Raw genomic sequence first — 20,888 nt, 5'->3', positions numbered from 1 at the left:
TTGGAAAGCAGACGTTACAGCAAGTGTATCACTTGGGGTGTGTGTGTGCGTGTGTGCCAGTGGCGGGGGGGGGGGGAGTGGACAAGCAACTACATGTCCGCTTCCTAAATGCTAAGAGTCACAGAAATGGATTTTTAATCCAGAACCTGTTGATACTTACACGATCGGAAGACGCACACGCCCGGTGGGTGTCACCTTTGACTGGTAGCAAATTCTCTTTACTGCCTACAGGCCCCTGTCTTGGTCAACGCATGAGTCATCCTGGGTGACACACACATGTGGCTTCTGAAAGTGCCCTTTATACCCTCCTAGGGCATCAGGGGACACATGGAGACAGTTCTCACTGAGTGACCATGAGGCCTTGGGACCTCTACCGGGTGTTACTTAAGAAAACAGAAATTTAGAGAGAGGAATTTTAAATGGTTGAAACTTTGCAGAAGATAAAGACCAAAATCAAGAAAGTGAAGTGGAAAGCAGAAACTTCACAATGACTTTTAAAAAGTTAATTATAGTCTTTTATTCCTAACGGGGAAAAAAAAGGCTTAATCTCTGGGAAACTATTTACAGGACTAATCATATTTCAAGCCAGGTGTTTGGATATGAAGAAGGGCCACTTAATGTCCCTTCTTGGGACAGGCTGGGACAGGTGACATGGTCTGCCCGAGGGGCTTCATCAAGGAGGGGACCTCGTGTCCTGGCTGCTGACGAGAAAGTGTCAGAGGCGTGCCGGACGCCCATTTGCTAACAAATAATTACATGTCTTTTTAGTGTTTAAGAGAAATCTTAATCTTTCGGGGACATATCTGTAGAATTATTCTGAAAACGCGTATGATTAGAAAACTCTTAGTTTGAAGAAAAAAATCAATAAGCTTGTCAGCCCCATGAGACCCGTGACATCTTCCCAGGCACTGACGGGCCTTTTGGGGACAGGAAAATGGAGGACCGGATTCCATAAAGTGCTGACATGGACATCAGCAGCTTCCTTGGCTCAGAGCCCTCACCCCACAGGCTAGCAGACCGCACCAGAGTTTTGGGTCAAAGTGCTTTGGGGAACATCTTCTTGCTCCTTTGCTGGAAATGAAACAACGGACACCGAGTCCCAGGCATCATCCGTTGGTGACGTGTCCTTGTCCAGGGCCTCTAGGATAGGCTGGCTCGGGTCCTTCAGATACTTGAAAAGGTTGAAAATCAACAGCGTCATTAGCTTCTCAGTTCAACATGGCGGACCTTCTACCTGGTTGAGTTGGTACCTTCCTATTCTGACCACCACCGAAGCCACTTCTCAAACAAGAACGCCCCTCACATCAACAGTCACCTCAACAGGAATCCCAGGGCCAGCCAAGCTCACACGGTGCCTTGGGAAAAGCACGTTGTGACTTCTTGCCTCTGGGGCAGGCTTGGGGCCTGTTCTCCCCGGAAGTGGCTCTAGGATTCTCCCTTTCCGGTGAGGGAGGACGAGGGGCCTCTAGTTCACCCCTCATGGGGGAAAAGAGGGAAAGTTGGCCCGTGTCTTCCTCAGCCCCTCTACCCACCGGTCACTTCCACCTCACATGACACACACCAAGTAGAGAAGCAAGGAGAGATGGAGGGGGCCTCATGGCGCCCCACCTGTCCCTTCCCTCAGGCCTCAGCACCAGGCTGAGCCATCATGTCACCGCTGCGTGACGGAGAAACTCCCGTCTCGCTGCCAGACGGGCCGACAGACATCGAAACACAGAGAGCCCAGAGCTGACTGGCGACAAGAGGAGCATAAACCAATCCTGAGCGCTTCTGAAACCTCAAAAATATAAGTGAAACCTGATTCGTTATTCTCGTGCAACCTCAGTGCCCTTTGAAATCTATTTTTCACACTTTCCCAGGGAAGTGAACCGAAAGACTCTGTTTTAGACCCACAACCCAAAGAAACAGCTAGTAGTAAATTCACCTCACAGGGACCTGCTGGTGGTTTTACCGTGAGAGAGATTCGAGCAGGTAAGATGCCAACACCCACTGAGGGCTGTTACTGTGTGAAAATATTAACCAGGGAAGGTCTTTTGTTTTTGTTTTTGTTTTCTTTCCTTTTCTTTCTTTCTTTCTTTCTTTCTTTTTTTTTTTTTTGTGGTAACACTTAACGTGAGTTCTACCCTCTTAAAAAATTTCTAAACGCACAATACACTACTGACTCTAGGCACGATGACACAGAGCAGCTCTCCAGAACTTACTCATCCTGCCTAACTGGAACTTCATGGCCGCTGAACGGCATCCCCCTGGGTCCCTCTCCCCCGCCCCCGGCAACCACATTCTACTCCTGCTTCTATGAGGTGGACTATTCTAGATGCCTCACGTGAGTGGAATCGGCCTGGAGTTTTCTAGTGGGAGACTTCACGTGTAATTTGAGTTCTGTCTGGGTACTTTAAATACCTCATGACGGAGGAAGGAAGATAAGGGACTCCAGCTTTTTCTAGAAGCACTACTCTTTCTCTACAGACTTGGACCTTATCTAACACCTATTCCTTCTAGGTGTTTCCAGTACCTTTACTCCGATTTTACTGCTAATAAACCTCCAGAGACAAATGCTTTTAAATAATCTTCCATCGGCTCCTAGAAGGCTGGGCCACCTCACAGAGCCTGGGTGGCGGTGGTGGTGGGGATGCTGAGCAGGAAAGCGACTTCCCACGAGACCCTGTCCACCTGTCTCCCTCAGGTCTTTCAGAATATTAGTGACATCCAGGGAGCTCTCGGTGTGGACGGCTCTGTACCCACAGCCCTGGGTGCGTGTCCTCTAGAATCCTTCTGAGTGCACAGCTCCTGCCCTACAGCCCTGTCTCCACCGCCTTCTCACCCTCTGCCAGGCGTCCCGGCGGCTTTCTCCACAGGCGATCTCTTGGCCACGCCAGGCCACCTTTCCCACCAACTTCGTGCCATTAAAAAAATTGTTTTAGGGCACTTGGGTGGCTCAGATGGTTAAATGTCTGCCTTCAGCTCAGGTCATGATCCCAGGGCCCTGGGTTTGAGTCCCGCATTAGGTTCCCTGCTCCATGGGGAGCCTGCTTCTCCCTCTGCCTCTCATGAATAAATAAATAAAATCTTCAAAAAATTGTTTTAAGTTGTGGTAAAATACATTACTAGAATTCAGAATTATCATTTTTAAGTGGTATAAAATACATTCACACGGTTGGACAAGCCCCACCATCTCTGGAACTGTTTTAATTTTGCAAAACTAGAACTCTGTCCCCATTAAACGCTAACGCCCCATTCCCCCCTCCCCACCCACACCCCAGTGCCCACCACTCTACTCTCAGTCTCTGTGCGCCTGACTCTTCTGAGTACGTCACAGAAGTGGAATCACACAGAAGTTGTCGTTTTGTGACTGGCCTTTTCACCTAGCATGGTATCTTCAGGGCTCACCCGTGGTGTTGTGTGAGTCAGAATCCTAGTCCCCTTAATGGCTGAATAACATTCCATTGTGTGGCTAGACCACACTTTGTTTATCCGTTCATCCACTGACAGAAACTTAGGTTGCTTCCAGCATTTGGGGGTTGTGCATATTGCTGCTATGAACACGGGTGTACAAATAACCCTGTACCACTTTTTTTTTCCCTCCAAGTAGGCTCCACACTCAGCGCGGAGCCCAGCGTGGGGCTCGAACTCACAGCTGTGAGATCAAGACCTGAGCCGAGATTAGGAGTCGGACGCTCAACCCACTGAGTCCCCCAGCGCCCCTGCCCTGAACCACTTCTAACTCCACACTCTGTGTCCATGGCTTTGTCCACTGCCAGACTCCTAGGCGTTACCACGGGGCCGCAGAGGGATGACATGTCACCCCCTGGATGTGTGCACACGTACCTCTTCGATTTGTGACGGGATGCTTGGCGGAGAGTGAAACCAGTATTTCACCAGGCCTTTGTATCTCAGCACCAGGAAGAAACAGCCCCCCGCCAGCGCCGCCAGCGACAGAAAGACTCCCACGGTGATGAGGATGACTTGTTGAAGCTTGGTAGTGGCTTAAAAAAGAGGACACAAGAGTGAACAAGAGGCCCATCCCGCACACGATACAAACACCGGGTCAGCCTTCACTGCCAACTGCTTTGGTAGTGTCCACGTCCTCCTGAGATGGACACACACTGTCCCTCCCCTGCCCAGCCTTCCGCACTTGAGTGCATAACTAGTAAAAGCAACCCTAAAACTGAGCGGCGTTAGCCGTCTGTGTGGTGTCACTGTCGCAGATCTCAGCACGAGCTGGTTAAATCTACTTGGGCGCTGGCTTCTCGCCCCTTCTCCCTGGGTCTCCCCACTGCCACTGCCTCCACCTCGTAAGCCAGCCCTGGTTACACTACTCAGGGATTCTGGTCCCAGCTCAGAAAGGATGAAGGAAGGCAGGTGTTACCATCCATCATTGTTTCGTAGCAAGTTATGTTGCTTAAGCGGCCGGGCCTAGAGGTGTTGCAGGATGTGCGAAAGAGATGCGCCTTCACTTGTAAACAGTATTCTCTTAAGGGTCTCAAGCCATCCAACACGATGGAGTTGCTCTTGAAAGGACCTTTAACCTACGTAAAAAACGCCAACAGGAACGTATGAAAATGACCCAGAGAGATGTGGTTGAGCCACTTGTAGCTTTGCCAGTGTTTCCTCAAATTCCCAGGGAACACCGTCACCAAAGAAAGAGATTCTTTTTTTTTTTTTTTTTTAATTTAAATATTTTATTTATATATTTGACAGAGAGAGAGATCACAAGTAGGCAGAGAGGCAGACAGAGGCAGAGGGAGAAACAGGCTCCCCGCTGAGCAAGGAGCCCGATGTGGAACTCGATCCCAGGACGCTGGGATCATGACCTGAGCTGTTTTACCAAATGAACCACCCAGATTCTGTTTTGAAAGAGTCACTGGTTTGCAGTGAACATATTTTATGTGTGAAAGTGGTGAACCGTGTGGAGAAAGATGCTGAGGGCTTCAGAGCTGTCTTTCTGGCTATGAGGTCTCGGGGGCCTGCCGTGGCCACGGAGGGTCCGCCCCTGGAATTTAGCAGGCCCCCATATCTGGGATGAAATTTTCTCCTGAAATGGGGCGCCTGGGTGGCTCAGTCAATTAAACGTCCGGCTCTTGGTTTCAACTCAGGTCATAAGCTCAGGGTGGTGAGTTCGAGCCCCGAGTCATGCTCAGGGGGGAGTCAGCTCATCCCTCTCTCTCCTTCCCGCACTCTCTCTCTCTCTAAAATACATAAATAAAATCTTAAAAAAAATAATAAAATTGCCTCAACGCCCAGCGCATCTACTTTAAAATCACTATTTCTTACTTCACGGTTAATGTATTCTAGATTCACGGTTAATGTATTCTAGATTCTTCAAGCTAGGGCGCCTGGGTGGCTCAGTTGGTTGGACGACTGCCTTTGGCTCAGGTCATGATCCCGGACTTCCAGGATCGAGTCCCGCATCAGGCTCCCAGCTCCTTGGGGAGTCTGCTTCTCCCTCTGACCTTCTCCTCTCTCATGCTCTCTCTCACTCATTCTCCCTCAAGTAAATAAATAAAATCTTAAAAAAAAAAAAAAAGACAAAAAAAATAGATTCTTCAAGCTAGCCAATGGACAGAGGGAAAAAGAAATCACGGTGGGAAATAACATTCTTTTCGTTCCGAGCCTGGTTTTAGTTTTAACTGAAATGTGCTGATGCCTCTTACAGAGTTTTGGTCCACATGATCTTGGCGAGTTACGTAATCGGGACACAGCTGGGTCCCAGATTCTGGAGGATTCTGTCTCCTCCCCTCAGCCTATCCCTGCTGCTGCCGCCCTCCCTCTGGAAACTTCTAGTCAAAGGCTTCTTGCTCTCCTGGACAAAGTGGCCATTGTCCCACAGGGAAAAGAGGGAAAGATATATTATGGCCGTATAGGATTTCTTATAAGGGGATTGCTTTCCTATTTTTTAAAAAAGATTTTATTTATTTATTCGACAGACAAAGATCACAAGTACACAGAGAGGCAGGCAGAGAGAGGAAGGGAAGCAGGCTCCCTGCTGAGCAGAGAGCCCAATGTGGGGCTCGATCCCAGGACCCTGAGACCATGACCTGAGCCAAAGGCAGAGGCTTTAACCCACTGAGCCACCCAGGCGCCCCTGCTTTCCTATTTTGAGATGTAGCAGAAAAACGCCACAGCCGTTTGAAACCGTGGTATAACATATGCTCAGCGACACGGAGACGAAGCTGCTGTAGTGTTGGCTGAAAACCGGCAGATTACTCAAGAGTATGTAGAGAGCATCTTATTTTTAAAAATATAAAATAGTCGCATTACTTAGGAATCATAGGACCATGGATGATTTTTCTTCCTCCTGTTTAACGCTGAGGGACTGCCAAGGCAGAGGAGAAAAATTTTTGCTTGTGATGCCCCATAAAGCAATTTTTAAAAAGATTTCTTTATTTATTTGAGAAAGAGAGAGAGCATGCAAGTGTGGAGGGGCAGGGGCAGATGGAGAGAATCGCAAGCAGATTCCCCATTGAGCGTGGAGCCCTACTGGGGCTCAATCTTACAACCCAGAGATCGTGACCTGAGCCCAAACTAAGAGCCTGGCACCTAACCGACTGCGCCATCCATGCGCCCCACCCACAAAGCCATCTTAAGTATAAACTTCCTCTGGGGTTTATTTCAGCTGCCAGTTGGCATTTCTAGAATTCAGAATCAAAGACTGCAGAGACCTGAGACCGCTGTCCTTGGAGGGTCTGTTTGCCAGGCTAACCAAAGCCGGCACCTGGGAACTTAGAATCCAGAAATGCCCCACCATTCCCTAAGTAATATCGGAAGCTAATGGTGAAAACAATGTTTTCTATGCTGAACACCTGCTCTCCTTCTAGGAGTCCGGAATTTTGATCTGTGCTAAGGAGAAGGGGCCTGCGTTTCCAGTAAAAGCCCTGGGCACTGCATCTCTGATAAGTTTCCCTGGTAGACAACATTTCACACGTTGTCACGGTTTGTTGTTGGAGGAATTAAGTGTGTCCTGTCTGAGTCATTCCGGAGAAGGTTCTTGGAAGCGTGTGCCTGCCTTCCTCTGGAGTTTGGCCCGTGTTCCTCTTCCCTTTGCTGATTTTGCTTAGTGTCCTTCTTCTGTAATGAATCATAGCCGTGAATACAACCATATGCCAAGTCCGTGGGTCCTTCCAGCAAATCCAGGGCTGGTTTTGGGGACACAGACTCACAGCTGGGATGTGGATATTTTGGTGGCTCTCACACTCATTTGAGCCCTAGAATCTTTGATCCACAAGTCCAAGGTGTAGCTGCTCTGGTAGGAAGGGGGAAAGGGGAATCCCTTCTGGAATCTTCTAGGCCTTCTCCATCCCACTTGACCAGACCTTGACTTTTTGATTCAGGGAAATGGTGAGTTCCTTCTTCCTCATATGATAAGTGTCTACTCTTCAGGGAGTTTTGCCTTCCTCAGTGTTTTAAGATTCACCATGAAGAAATGGGGAGGAAGGACAAGTGTGAGCTACGGCGCGGAAGATCCACAGAGCAGGGGGCGCCTGGGGGGCTCAGCTGGTTAGACGTCTGCCTTTGCCTCAGGTCACAATCTCGGGGTCCTGGGATCGAGCCCCGAATTGGGCTCCCTGCTCAGTGGGGAGCCCACTTCTCCCTCTCCCCCTGCGTGTGCTCTCTCTCTCTGCCAAATAAATAAATAAAATCTTAAAAAAAAACAAAAGACAAAGTGCAGAGCACGGACCCTGGGCTCAGATGTCCCTGCGCTGATGTGCTAGCTGTCAGCTGCTGACCCTGGGCCACTTACTCAACCAGCTGGTTTCCTTCTCTGTGACACGGCTCGGGACAAATACTAAATGTGTATCTCAAATGCCTGGTGCAGAGCCCCACGCAAAGAAAGCTCTCGATTAACATAAGTTTTTACCATTATGAAAAACTATAACATTTCATAATACACTAAGTCCAAACCATTATGCCGTACCCCTTAAACTTGTGCAGAGGTGAATGTCAGTTATATCACAATAAAACTGACCAACAAAAAACCAAAACAATTATAATACTGTTGAGTTTAGGAAACCCGGAAGCTCACAGAGATAGTGACACGCAGCCTGGACAATCAGGCACGCGGATGACCGAAGGCCAGCACTGTCCCTCATATTACTAGGGCTGACCAGGCCCTGCTGGTCTGATGCCAGCTCTGCCAGCCTCGCGGCCCGCTGCAGCCCCTCCTGCATTCCTGTGAAGATCCCGGCGCTTGCAGATCCCGAACCTTCCCACACCCTGTCTTCTTCCCTAGAAGGCGCTCTCTCCTCCCAGCAGACTTTTCACCTGTTCATATGCGCTCTCTTTGCAAATCATACAAACCACAGCAATTTACATAAATCCTGCAGACTGCAGGGGGGGATTCCTTGTTGTAGAAACAGGCTTTCTAGAACCTTCTCCACACTTTAGAGTGCCCCACGTGCTCTGTGCGCACCCCAAACAACGGGACTGGCGTGCTGTCAGGCAGAGAGGGGCCTTTGGAGCTACCTGGCAGAAGGGAAGGCTCAGCATAGGGAGCAGAAGCTCGGGTCTTGAGCAGAAGGATTAAACCCGGTTCAGGGCTCAGACCCCAAGGCAACACCGGGACGCTCTGTCCTTGTCTAGTTCCAAGTTGATTTTTTTTTGCTGTATCAGAAAGTTCGAAGGAAAGAAAATCAAAACAAAGTAGAAAAAATGTAGAAAAGCAGAAAAATGCTCTTGCCTTTTGGATTCCTGCCTTTTCCCAGTAATGGACATAGTACTGGAAATAGCCCAGGTTGGGAGCGACGTCGAAGGGAGAGGAGAACCTGATGATGAGGGAGGCTTCTCCCGGCGTCACCCAGATGCTCTCGGGAGGCCCAACGGTCACTGAAACAGAGTAACGACACAAACACAATGTATCACACACATATATATGTATACACACACACACACACATACATTTTATATATAATACAACATATGATCTTATTTTTAATTTTATTTTTAAATTTGAACCCAGTTAATTAACACATAGTGCACTGCTAGTTTCAGAGGTGGAGGTAGCGACGCATCGGTGCCTACCACACCGGGTGCCATTACGTCACGTGAACTCCCTCACGCCCACCCCCCACCTACCCCATCTCCCACCCGCCTGCCCGGCCCCAGCAGCCCTGGGCAACCTTATTTCCTATGGTTAAGGGGCTCTTATGGTTTGTCTCCCTCTGTGATTTCGTCTTGGTTTATTTTCTCCTCTCACACATGATTATATATGTCTATGGCGTGTTCACACACCCACACCCACCCACACACACATTTTTAAATCCAGTGAGATCGCGTTCTGGCACAGCGGACTCCCAGAGACTAGTCTGGGCACAAGCTTCACGTGGCAGGCCACGGGGCAGGAAGGCCACAGTGTGGCACCAGGGCTTCTGGTCAGTGGCAGGAGGGCCCTTGCAGCTGTCCACGTGTTGGCCCAGAGCCAGTCTCTTCACCCCACCCCCACCCCCGCCCAGTCCCCACCCCAGCACACGGCTTCCCTGTAGACTGAGACCCACAAGAGGCTGGTACAGAAGCCTCCCAGGCTGAAAAGCCCCAATAGCCAATATCTCTTACGACTGCACCGCAGAAGTTTCCAGAGTCCCCGTGAGGGCCACACGCAGTTACAAGAATTGCTGCACTCGGCCGAAGACACGGGTCCCTTGGAGGCACTGGAGGGGCCCCAGGGAGGTGCAGCTTATCAGTCAGGGGTCATTTTGCCACAAGCGATGCTGCTTAGGAACGTGGCGAACAGCCACCATGACTGGGTTTCCAGAGAAACAGCCGGAAGGTTAACCACAGTCAGATTTTCAGGCAGAGGGGGAGACGGGGACAGGATCTTGCTCCCCTTACCTACAACCTGGCTCCTTTGCAGATCTATGTTTAATACACATTCGTACTTCCTTACAAATGAACAAAAGTGGTATTTATAAACAGACCATGTTTAAATATAGTACTGGAGAGATGTTGCCATTGGAAGTCTGTTTCTTGAAGCTTTTCACAGAGTTCCCAGGACCCTGAAGCACGTTGAAGGAAAGGTTCCCTCTTGTACGAAACAATCACTCAGACGGAGAGTGTAGCTCGGGCCCCACGAGTTCTGAGAGGCCCATCCATGCGCCGTCTACACGTGCAGCCGATCGGATCACTGTGGCTAGTTGTGCGTTTGAGACTGTTCGTGCTTTCCACACTCCCAGCTGGGCAAGGCCCTGGCACCTGTTGGGCAAGGGGCTGGTCCCTGCAGGGTTTGCAGCCATACTGCAAACTGTGAGGCTGTGGGGGAGAGACTAGGTCTAGACAGAGACCTGGCCAGCCTGGTCCCCGCCCCCACCCCCGCCCGGCCACCAGCTCAAGCCACGTTATCCTCAGACCTTTCTCCTCTGTAGGACATGTTCTCTAGACGTTTCTGTGGCTTCCACGCAGGGCTGGGCCTGGAAGCTAGGGTGCCAGCCTGAGCGGTCATTTCGTCCCCCAGAAGGTCAGGGTGGAGAGAGCTGCCCTTCGAGAATTCTGGATCCGGGATCTGGTACCAAGCGACAGGTGCCAAGAGGTAATGATACGGGTTTCCTGGGTTTGATGTAGAGTGTGAATAAATGCCTGCCGCTCTTAGCCCTCTTCATCAACGAAGCACTTTTTGAGGGGAAATGAGCCTGTCTTTTGAGGGGGAGACGATCCGCCCTCTCTCAACACACGGAAGGGAGTCTCGATTATCTGCGGGTGAGTCTCCATTATCCACGGGTGACTGCTGACGGCAGCTTCCACGGACCAGCTCTCCTTGTAGACCAGGCAACGTGGATTTTCACGTGTCCACACAGCTCTGCGTACCCGCCACAGAAGGTCATCTTCGCTCCGACAGGGAGAAACAGAAGCCAGGAGGTCATCACAGTTGCCCAGAGACCTAGCCAGTAAGGGGCAGAGGCGGGATTTGAAGCGAGGCCGATGTGACCCCCAGCAGCTGCCGCCGCCAGCCATCTCCTCTTCCCCGCACACACGCTCATCCTCGTGTTGGTTGTGTCCCCCAAGTGCACAAGTGCTGGACCCAGCGATGGGCTCTGAGGACACGTCTGCCTCCGACTTTGCAAGTGAGGGCAGGGGATGGCTGCCCAGCCGGGAACCACCTGGGAACACTGCTGCCCAGCTCAGGCCGGGAGGACGGGGAGCCGCGGATGGCTGGCACTGGACCAGCGACTTTCACAACAGGCCCTGCTTCCAACTCCGTTCTTCTTCCCCAGCACCAGGGCCAGGGCTCACCATTACTTTTTCTTTTTCTCTTAACTAATTCCCAGCTAGGTGACATTTCGCAGCTCAGATATGTGCTGGTTCTCTACGCAAGGACAGGCGACTTGTCCGCGGTAACTGTCTGGCCCGCGGGGACTGCGCTGCCTTCTCTTCCTGTCCCCACACCATCTGGCGCAAGCTGTGGGTTGCTCCTCCAGCTTCCCAAGGCAGACACGCTCAGACACGTAGGAAAGAGAGGGAAGGTCGTGGTAACAACTCCTGTCCTCATCACCCGACTTCCACCCACCTCGAGGTCGTGGTCAGTTTTTGTTCCTCTCATCCCCCTTGCCCTCCGCCCTCCCACTCTCTGGATTATTTTGAAAAATCCCAAACACGACATCATTTCATGTGTAACTACTCCAGTATGTGTCTCGAAAGCCTAGGACCTCCCGCCCCGCTCTTAAAAACATAAAATACCATTATAGGACCTAAGATAAATGAACAGTAATTGCTTACTAGCCCGTCAAATAGCTAGACCGTGGCCACACTCCCTCAGCTGTCTTCTCCCTCTGCTTAGTTTGCCTAAACTATGAGCACTGGGGCTCTGGGACACAGCCGACCCTGTGGGAAATGAATCACGGAAGGAGCGAAGCACAAACTAGAATCTGTCCGTCCTTATGCCCCCTTCCGATTTCTGGGAGCACATCTGCTCATTCAACCAAGCTCCATGGCACAAGCTCCACGGCATATCCACCATGAGCCAGGCACTGTTCGAGGCCGAATGAAAGTCTTTCTTAAACATAAAGGAAGCTGTGCCGGAAGAAAGGAGGGTGATCAGTGAAGCCAATATGTTCCATCCAGCCCAGAGGCCAACGAGCTTTTTTTGGTAAAGCGCCCTAGTAAATTGGGCTTCAAGAGCCAGGCAATCCCTGTTGCAACTGTAGCTTGAAAGCTTGAACTGCTGTAGCTTGAAAGCATCCACACACCATACATTATTAACAGACGGTGCAACTGTGTTCTAATAAAACTTGATTTACAACAGCAGGTTGGCGGGCCGGATGTGGCCGACAGGCTGTGGCTTCCCAGCCCCTGGTCTTAGCAACTCACAGTCCTCTAGCTCGAGCCTCCGTGCTCAGGACGTGGGTTCGACCACCATACCCACCTGTTCACTGGCCGTGCGGGGCGAGACACAGGACAGGGGAGCGTGGAGTCTGCGTGGCTCAGCGAGGAGGAAAGTGAAGAAAGCCTGAATGATAAAGGAAGCTTTAGAGCCAAGTTCTCTTACCATTCCAACAGGACAGGAACCAAGGCACTGTCAGCCAGGGGGAAACCAGGTCCTCCAGCTTAGCTCGGACGCGTAAAGAGATGTTGAAATGTGGTGGGAAACCCGTTGAGAGGCTGCTCGGGGTGAAGTTACACTCCGGCTTGGTGAGGTTCATACAGTTCACACCTAAGTCGTTGGCGTCATACCACCTACTGCCAGAGAAGCTGCAAAAGAAAACAGGCTTTCACTTCGTGGATTTCACTCTTCTGCCACATCCAACAGTTTCCCCAGAGCAGATTATTATTATTTTTTAAGCAGCTTTCCTGAGATCCAAGTTGCAGATCAAAGAATCCACCCCAGTGAAAGTGCACAACCAGTGACTTTCAGGAGATTCGCGGGGTTGTGCAAATATCACCACGACCAATTTTAGGACATTTTTATCATCCCCCGAAGAAATCCCATAATCCCATATCTATTAGCACTCACTCCCCACTGTGCCCCAACCCCCCAAGCCCTAGGTGACCATTAATCATCTCTCCTTTCAGTTTCTCAGGGTTTGCCTCCTCTGGACACTTCCTACAAATGGGCTCATGAACCGCATGGTCTTCTCTGATTGGCTCTTCCCACGTAGTGTGTTTTTCAGACATGATGTGTGATGCTTATAGGACATTTGTTTCTCCATTGGCCTGTTTATGGTCATGTTGGTTGCTCCCACTTTTTGGCTGTTGTGGGTAACACTAAGAAATAGTCACATGCTAGTTTCTTTGCGGGTATAACTTTTCAATTCTCTGGGGGCAATACCTAGGAGGGGAACTGATGGGTGATACCAGAACTCTTATTTTTAACTGCCTTCCCAAGCGGCTGCACCATTTTACATTCCTACCTGCAACGTATGAGGGTTCCGATTTCTCTGCATCCTCACCAGTACTTGTCATTATGCCTTTTTTAATTATAGCCATCCTAGCGACTATGCTGTGGTATGTCCCTGTGATTTCAAATTTGCATTTCTCTGATGAATATTGGTGTTGGGCATCTTTTTATGTATTTATTGGCTATTTGTGTATCTTCTTTGGAGAACTATCTACTCAAACCCTTTCTCTGTGTTTTTCAAAAAGATTTTATTTATTTATTTATTTGACAGAGATCACAAGCAGCAGAGAGGCAGGCAGGGGGGAGGGGGGAAGAAGACTCCCCGCTGAGCAGAGATGCGGGGCTCGACCCCAGGACCCTGAGATCATGACCAGAGCCAAAGGGGCTTTAACCCACTGACAGAGTTGGTCTTTAATTGTTGAGTTGTAAGAGTTCTTTATATATTCTGGATGCAAGTCTTTTCTCAGATTTTTTCCCATTCAGTTCTGCAGCTGATTTTAATTCTCCAAGCTCAACCCCTGCAGCTGGCATCTTTAGGCAAGCTATGGTGTTCCTACAAACCCCACTCATGCTTCCTGCTACTGTGGAGTTCTGTTTACTCCATAGCTGCACATTTAACGTCTGCGTCACCCGTATGAAAACCCTGCTAAATACAAGGGCACATATTCTTGTAAATGACAGCTCTGACCTCTGTTCTCAGGTGGCAGACTTGAGGAAAACCAGGGAGGTGGCTGCTAGAGACCCCACTGGGGGGCAGTAGGCAGTGTGCTCTGTAGAGACACGCTGTGCCCCCAACAGCGGCTCTGGCCTAGAAAGCGAGGCGGGGAGAGACAGAAGAGAGGAGAGAGGAGGCTGGGGATCATTGCCACTGTCTTCCACACGCCACACGTGCTTCTAAGTGTGCCTCTGACCTTGACCGGGAACTCTTCTGTCGAAGTGGCAAGTGGCAAGATGAAGTCCACTTCAAGATGTGTGGCCACGGCTTCTGTGGCTTACCACCAAGACCCGGGGCCAGCCCGTGCTGGGGAGAGGGGTCCCCCAGCAGAGGCACCCTCCGGTCTTAGATTGGGGGTGCGCTTCAGAAGGGGTAAGTGATCTTTAAACAGGTTAACACAGATACTTAGAGACACTCTAACCTTCTCCCCGCAGATCCCAGCTGCTGAACTTGGGCGAAAGGCTCCCCACATTTCAAAGGTCACTTCCCCACGCAGCAGGGAATGGACCACTCCGGCTCCCCGTCCTCCCCTCTCCTCCACACTTGGCCCTGCCTCAGAACTGCTGTTGAAAAACGGTTCTCCACAAAGGGGTCTGAAGAGGGACAAAGCATCCGAATTGAAATGACAGCTGACACGAGACAGCAATTTCAGGGGGAAGAGAGGAAAAGGGAGCTGCATTGGGAGGCCACATTGCTTTGTCTTCGCAGACCAGAGAAACGAGGGGATGTTGGCAGCACTTCAATGAGCGCAGCCTGGAGAGCGTGGCCCCCCCCCTCCCTCCGACTCTGGCCTCCTGGGGCCCGGGTGCTGGGGTGCAGGGTGGGGGTGGGGTGTGTGTCGTTTGAGTCTCACCCGAAGAGTCCCCACTGGCTCCCCCCTCACCATGTGTCCAGCATGGCTGCCTCTGTCCCTGAGTTTTCTCACATGAAGGGAGCAGGGCACAGCGGCCACACACACGGACTCTGGAGCCAGATCACCTGGGTTCAAATCCCAGTGACTTCGCTTTTCTGTTCCTTAGTCCCTTTATCTATAAAATGGGGATAAATGATGGTATTTGCCTCCGAGGGGGCATGAAAGTCGAACCAGCTGACATTAGGAAAGTGCCTGAGCCAGGACGGGGGACCCCGAAAGCACCACGTAAATCACTTGTTCCACACCTGGGCAGCTGTGGGCTTCACTGTCCAGTCTCTGTTGCATCACCTCCAAAAATGGCAAGTGTCCCCTCGCACCCAGCAATTCCTCTGCTCCAAATATACAAAAACAATCAGACAATTTATGTACGAGGACGCAGACTGGTGACCATCTACACCCGCCAGTGGGGAAGCATTGACTGTATCACGTGTGATGCATCCTCTGATAAAACAAGCGGTAAAAATGTTCACACAGGGACGCCTGGGTGGCTCAGTGGGTTAAGCCGCTGCCTTCGGCTCAGGTCATGATCTCAGGGTCCTGGGATCGAGTCCCGCATCGGGCTCTCTGCTCAGCCAGGAGCCTGCTTCCCTCTCTCTCTGCCTGCCTCTCCGACTACTTGTGATTTCTCTCTGTCAAATAAATAAATAAAATCTTTAAAAAAAAAAAAAATGTTCACACAGAGATTGCTAGGAGGATCACTAGGCTCACACACCTAACTACATTTGGTTGAAAAAAAAAAAAAAAAAAGGAAGCAGTACCCAAAGACATAACCCCAGTTTTGTTTCATTTTTACGCACACACGGGCACATTTTCAAACCAAGTGCACGCATTTAGGAAAAAAGTCTAGAGAGAAATACGCCAGAAGGAGAATAGGGATTATTCTTGGGCTATAGAGCACTAGGTTGTTTTAACTTTATTCTTTCTACTTTTCTGGGTGTTGTAGCCTTTTTGTAAAGAACACGTGTTGTTGTTAAAATCAGAAAAAAAAAAGGAAATAAAAAATGTTTCAGAAGACTGGCTGGTCAGGTTAAGTTTTTTAAAAGTGAAATCTCTCGAGTTTTTAATGTCGGGACTAAATGAAAAAAAAAAAAAAAAAAAAAAAAGAAACACTGTGGGTCCAACCCAGCACGAAGGTCACACTCACTACAACCCCTGATTTAAACCTGAAAATTTCCCACAGTTCTCAGTGCAATTTGGCTTTGGCTACTGTACTACCAGAAAACAGGCAGCTTCATTTCTAATTACGGTAATGCTTTGCTGTAGGAAAAGTTTTAAGTCCCACAAGACTCAAAATGATTATTTCATGTCACTAAACCGTCCCAAACATGTAAAAGTCTCTGAAAACAAAACAAGAGCAAAGGCCGTCCTCTCATCAGATTTGTGACTGGAAAAGAAAACAAGACCAGCCCGGGTTTCAGTTTCTCGTCACCCCTCAACTTTTCCAAAGAAGGACGTTCACATTCAACCCATCCTTTATTTCTTTTACTAGAACCATCTTCTATCCTGAGAAAACCATCTCCAAAGTGCTTTCCAAAAAGGAAACGAAGTATAATAAACATGTGAGTCTGGGAAAGGAAACCGTCAAAGGTTTTAAGGAATATTTCCACTATCTCCTGGCGCTCTGTCGACCCACAGATGTACTTCCCCCTTCAAAGCTAAGGAATGCTAGTCAGTACTTCCTGTCACCAAAAGCTTGTTTAGTTCTACGATACCATGTTTACTGAGTGCCGAGTAGGGCAAGCTTCGTGGTCACAGGACCCGTGCAGGGGCCCAAGCCCCACTCTGAGGAGTCACTTAATTTGATACGTGGCTGCCGCCATCTTGAGATTCTCAGTAATTCTGAGCAAGGGGCCTCGTACCATTTTCATTTTGTGCTAGACCCACAGATCATGTACCTGGTCCTTGTGGATCTGTCCGCTTACTGTAGATTGCTTTGTACTTACTTGAGGACCAGCTAAATGTAATTCAGACATAACCCCTAAACCCTGGTTTAGAATCTATTCTTATTTAGCAAATGTTGTTATAATGGACATCGAAGGTGAAAACGAAGTCATCTGGAAACGTGCTCCTCTTACAAACTAAGTGCCTGTAATTTTTCCAGGTTCCTTCCCTGTTCTTGACCACAGATATGGTCCAGATTTTACATAGTTGCAACCGCTACCAGATTATCCTTTTTAATAGTTCCTGAATGTTCAATGACTAGTTAACATGACACAATTTGGCATTTTTCTGCTGACGGACACGAATGTATACTTCAATGTCTATCTATCTTCATGAATATGAGTGGTTTTTTCTTCCTTCTTTTTTTTTCTTTTCTTTTCTTTTCTTTTTTAAAGATCTTCTTTATTTATTTGAGAGAGGGAGAGACAGCACGTGGATGAGAGGGAGAGAGAATGTGAAGAAGATTCCACTCTGAGAGCCTGACGCGGGGCTTGATCCCACAACCGGGAGATCATGACCTGAGCTGAAACCAGGAGTCTGATGCTTACACGACTGAACCACCTGGGCACCCCATTTCTTTATCTTTTTCTGATGGGAGCTTCTATCAGCTGTGTAGGGGGAAAGTAACGTGGACATTTCTGTGACTTGAGCTGTCCAGTGGCTAACGCTGCGGGAGGAGGGCTGGGACGATCTCCATCCACCACGCTCTCCCAAGCACGGAGCATTACTATTTCCTTACACTTTGTGTGACTGGTAATACGAAACGACTTGGCCAATAATTTTAACTTCGTCTTCTCTTAGCCTCTGTAACATAGTAAACATGTAACCACCGAGGACTTCGATTTTGTCTTACTTCTTCCCCTGTGTGTTTCTGTTGTACACCAAGGGATGAGAAAGTGTGAAAGCCGGTGAGAGAGAGAGGAGGGCCCAGAAGAATGTGTGAAATGGAAAACCCCTTTTAGAGATCGAGAATTAGTAGCAACTAAGTGAATACTTTCCTTAGTAGGCCAAATCTGGTCTGTAAAGTTCAATAAACCAGATATTTCAAACTCGAGGAAGATGAAAGCTACAAGGTGCCTCCTGCCCTTTTAAGACAGGAAGCCGTCTTCTACAAACCTCTCCCGAACCCAAAGAGACGATAGTCGCCCCCCAACTAAGAAGCCCCGTAGGTAGGCAGCCCAGTCTCTGCGACACCAGTGCCGTTTAAGCCTTCGCATGGTGGGAGGTTATGAAATCTCTGTCCTTGGAGATTTTAAAAGTACAAGAGGAATATCTGTTTCCAGCGGATTTGCTGGCAATCCTGCCAAGAGGCAAGCCGGAGCCGCTGGCCCTGGGGCTCCCCGCACCCCTTCCGTAAGGACGCCAACAGAAGGATCCGGCTTACTATTTGTACTGCACCTGGTAGACCACCGGCCTGCTGTCATTGCTCAGGGACCCCGGCTCCCAAGTCAGAACCTGCTCGGCGTTGTACAGGTGAACCTTCGGGTTTCGAGGAGCTGGCAGCTGGGAGAGAGAGTCTTGAAAGGGGCAGGGAGTAAGAGAAGGGGGTAGAGGGGAGAGAGAAAACAGGGGAGGGTTGAGAGAGAAAAATCGGATTACAACAATATTTAAATGCACAACTCCGTTTTTGTCCAAGTGCAGAAATGGTTATTGCCTAATGCATGTCCCCTCACCCTGGCCTTGGACTAAGTATGGCACCAGTGACACAGCCCATGGGAAAGAGAGGCCTGGGGCCTGCAGGTTGCAGTTCTTAGCAACGGGGCCCGGGTGCCAGAGTCTGGCTCCACTGGAATGCATGCTCTATCCCAAATAAGCACGTGTGGCTGGGCAGGTGAACTTGACAGTCTGGGCTCACGGTCTTCTTCATGAGCAAGGGGTAAACAGCTGTACTGTCTGTAAGTGAACGCTGAGTCGGTGGCCATGTGACACGCATTGGCCCCAGACTAGCCTTAGTTGCGGATGTGCATTCGCATCAACGGAGTGTGTTAAACTCCATGCACACGCATACACACTCACACATGCAAGCCCCAAACCAGGTGTGCAAACCACAAAGGCACGTGGAGGGTAAGACATGTCCTTTGGGCTTCGTAAGGGTCGCGCTGTTTCTCAAGAACCCCCAGTATCACAGTCGCCAAGGTCCTGCTTAAAGCACAGACCACCAGCCACCACCCCCACCCCCCGACCAAGAAATCCACATCTCCAACAAGCTTCCCAGCTGATTCTCAGGCACGGTGAAGGCTGAGGGCTACAAACAGCGAATAACACCCACCCTGGGGAGTCACCGCCAAGGTCAGAGCCGCCCTCCTGGGGTGACCTGGACTGGGCTGGGGACCACAACTGCCGCAGGCTCTTCTCTTGCAAGAAAACATGATCCTGACGGGCTGTTCTCCGAGGTGGAAACATGAGCAACCAACGCCCAGGAGGTGGAAAGAAGGGTTTTGAAAAATGTGCTGCTCCAGAATTCGGAGCAGGAAGTTCAGACCATATGTTTTCGGGAAACGCATCCCATCTCAAGAGTGGTGTCTGTCTGGCTCTTCCTCTGAAAGACGTGTTACTAAGAGTCCGTGGCCACTTGTTTACCTCCAGAATGCCTGCTGTCTCCACAGCCCGGAGCTCAGGCGGGCCTCAGTTCCAGAATAATCCTTATTCAACCAGCGGACCAGCACTTCTACCAATTTGCATGAAGGCCAAAGGCAGGCTGGGGTTGCCTGGGAGGCGGCTCTGCTGGGCAGGCCCAGCTCGCTCCTCATGGCTGCTGTGCGGGGCCCGCAGACCCCAGAGCGCAGTGAGCACTGGACAGCGCCCCCGAGGGGAGGACTTCCTTAGGGCCCAGCGCCCAGCAGCGTCAGAGACCCGCAGTTTCCCATGGATGCTGAGACGAGGCGGCACGGATTCAGTGTCTTAAAACAACCCAGCTCGATCGCTTACGGTTCTGGAGATGAGAAGTTTGAAACTGCTCTCCCTTAGGTAGATTCTGGGTGTTGGCAGGGCTGGGATCCTTCTGGAAGCTCTGGGGCAGAAATGGCTCCTTGCCCCCCTGCAGCTTCTAGAAGCAGCCCACATTCTTTGGCTCTGACTCCTTCCCCCGGCAACAGTGGGCTGATTCCTTTTTTTTTTCTCTCTCTCTCTCTTTCTTTTTAAGTGACTACCCATTTATTTATTTATTTTTCAAAAAAAAAATTTTTTTTTTGAAAATTTAGTCATTTATTTTAGAGAGCAAGGGTGAGAGCACGAGCAGGTGGGGCAGGAGGAGAGGAGAAACCCAAGCCGACTCCGCCTTGAGCCCAGAGCTTGACATGGGTTTGATCCCAAGAACCCTGAGATCACAACCTGAGCTGAAATCAAGAATCAGACACTTAACCGACTGAGCCACCCAGGTACCCCTTTTTAAATATTTAAGTTCTAGGGGCACCTGGGTGGCTCAGTGGTTTAAGCGTCTGCTTTCAGCTCAGGTCATGATCCCAGGGTCCTGGGATCGAGCCCCGCATCGGGCTCTCTGCTCAGCAGGAAGCCGGTTTCCCTTCCTCTCTCTCTGCCTGCCTGTGATCTCTGTCAAATAAATAAAATCTTAAAAAATAAATATTTAAGTGAACATACAGTGTTTACTGTATTGGTTTCAGCGGTAGAATCCAGTGATTCATCACTTACGTAATTAAAACTCTCAAGGCTCATCACAACACAGGCTCTGCTGAAGGCCCATCCCCCACTGAGCCCATCCCCCACCCACCTCCCTCCACCAACCCTCAATTTGTTCTCCATTGTTAAGAGTCTCCAATGCTTTGGGTTTTTTTTTTCTCTCTCTTTTTCTTCCCCTGTGTTCATCTGTTTTGTCTCTTAAATGCCATATGAGTGACATCACACGGTATTTGTCTTTCTCTGACTTCTTTCTCTTAGCATCGCACACTCCAGCTAGATCCACATTGCTGCAAAGGGCAAGATTTCATTCTTCTGGATGGCGGAGTGACATTCCACCACATACACAGACCCCGTCTTCTCCACCC

General features: G+C 49.8%; 1 protein-coding gene across 2 annotated transcripts in view; it reads right to left on the bottom strand.

Moving 5' to 3' along the window:
- Positions 1-492: 492 nt before the first annotated feature.
- Positions 493-20,888, bottom strand: part of IFNGR2 (interferon gamma receptor 2) — a 28,136-nt gene continuing 7,740 nt past the window's right edge. The window contains exons 2-7 of one of the 2 annotated variants that reach the window (XM_059164623.1): positions 18,272-18,404; positions 12,470-12,672; positions 8,675-8,820; positions 4,367-4,526; positions 3,826-3,983; positions 493-1,171 (exon numbers count right to left, since the gene is read on the bottom strand). In XM_059164623.1, the coding sequence (XP_059020606.1) occupies positions 1,010-1,171; positions 3,826-3,983; positions 4,367-4,526; positions 8,675-8,820; positions 12,470-12,672; positions 18,272-18,404 (962 nt within the window). In that variant the 3' untranslated portion in view covers positions 493-1,009. The remainder of the gene's footprint in view (positions 1,172-3,825; positions 3,984-4,366; positions 4,527-8,674; positions 8,821-12,469; positions 12,673-18,271; positions 18,405-20,888) is intronic. The other variant, XM_059164624.1, reaches the window with a different exon arrangement.

The sequence above is a fragment of the Mustela lutreola genome, chromosome 2, assembly GCF_030435805.1.
Source record: "Mustela lutreola isolate mMusLut2 chromosome 2, mMusLut2.pri, whole genome shotgun sequence".
NCBI lineage: Eukaryota > Metazoa > Chordata > Mammalia > Carnivora > Mustelidae > Mustela > Mustela lutreola.
This window is presented reverse-complemented; position numbering and strand designations above follow the sequence as displayed.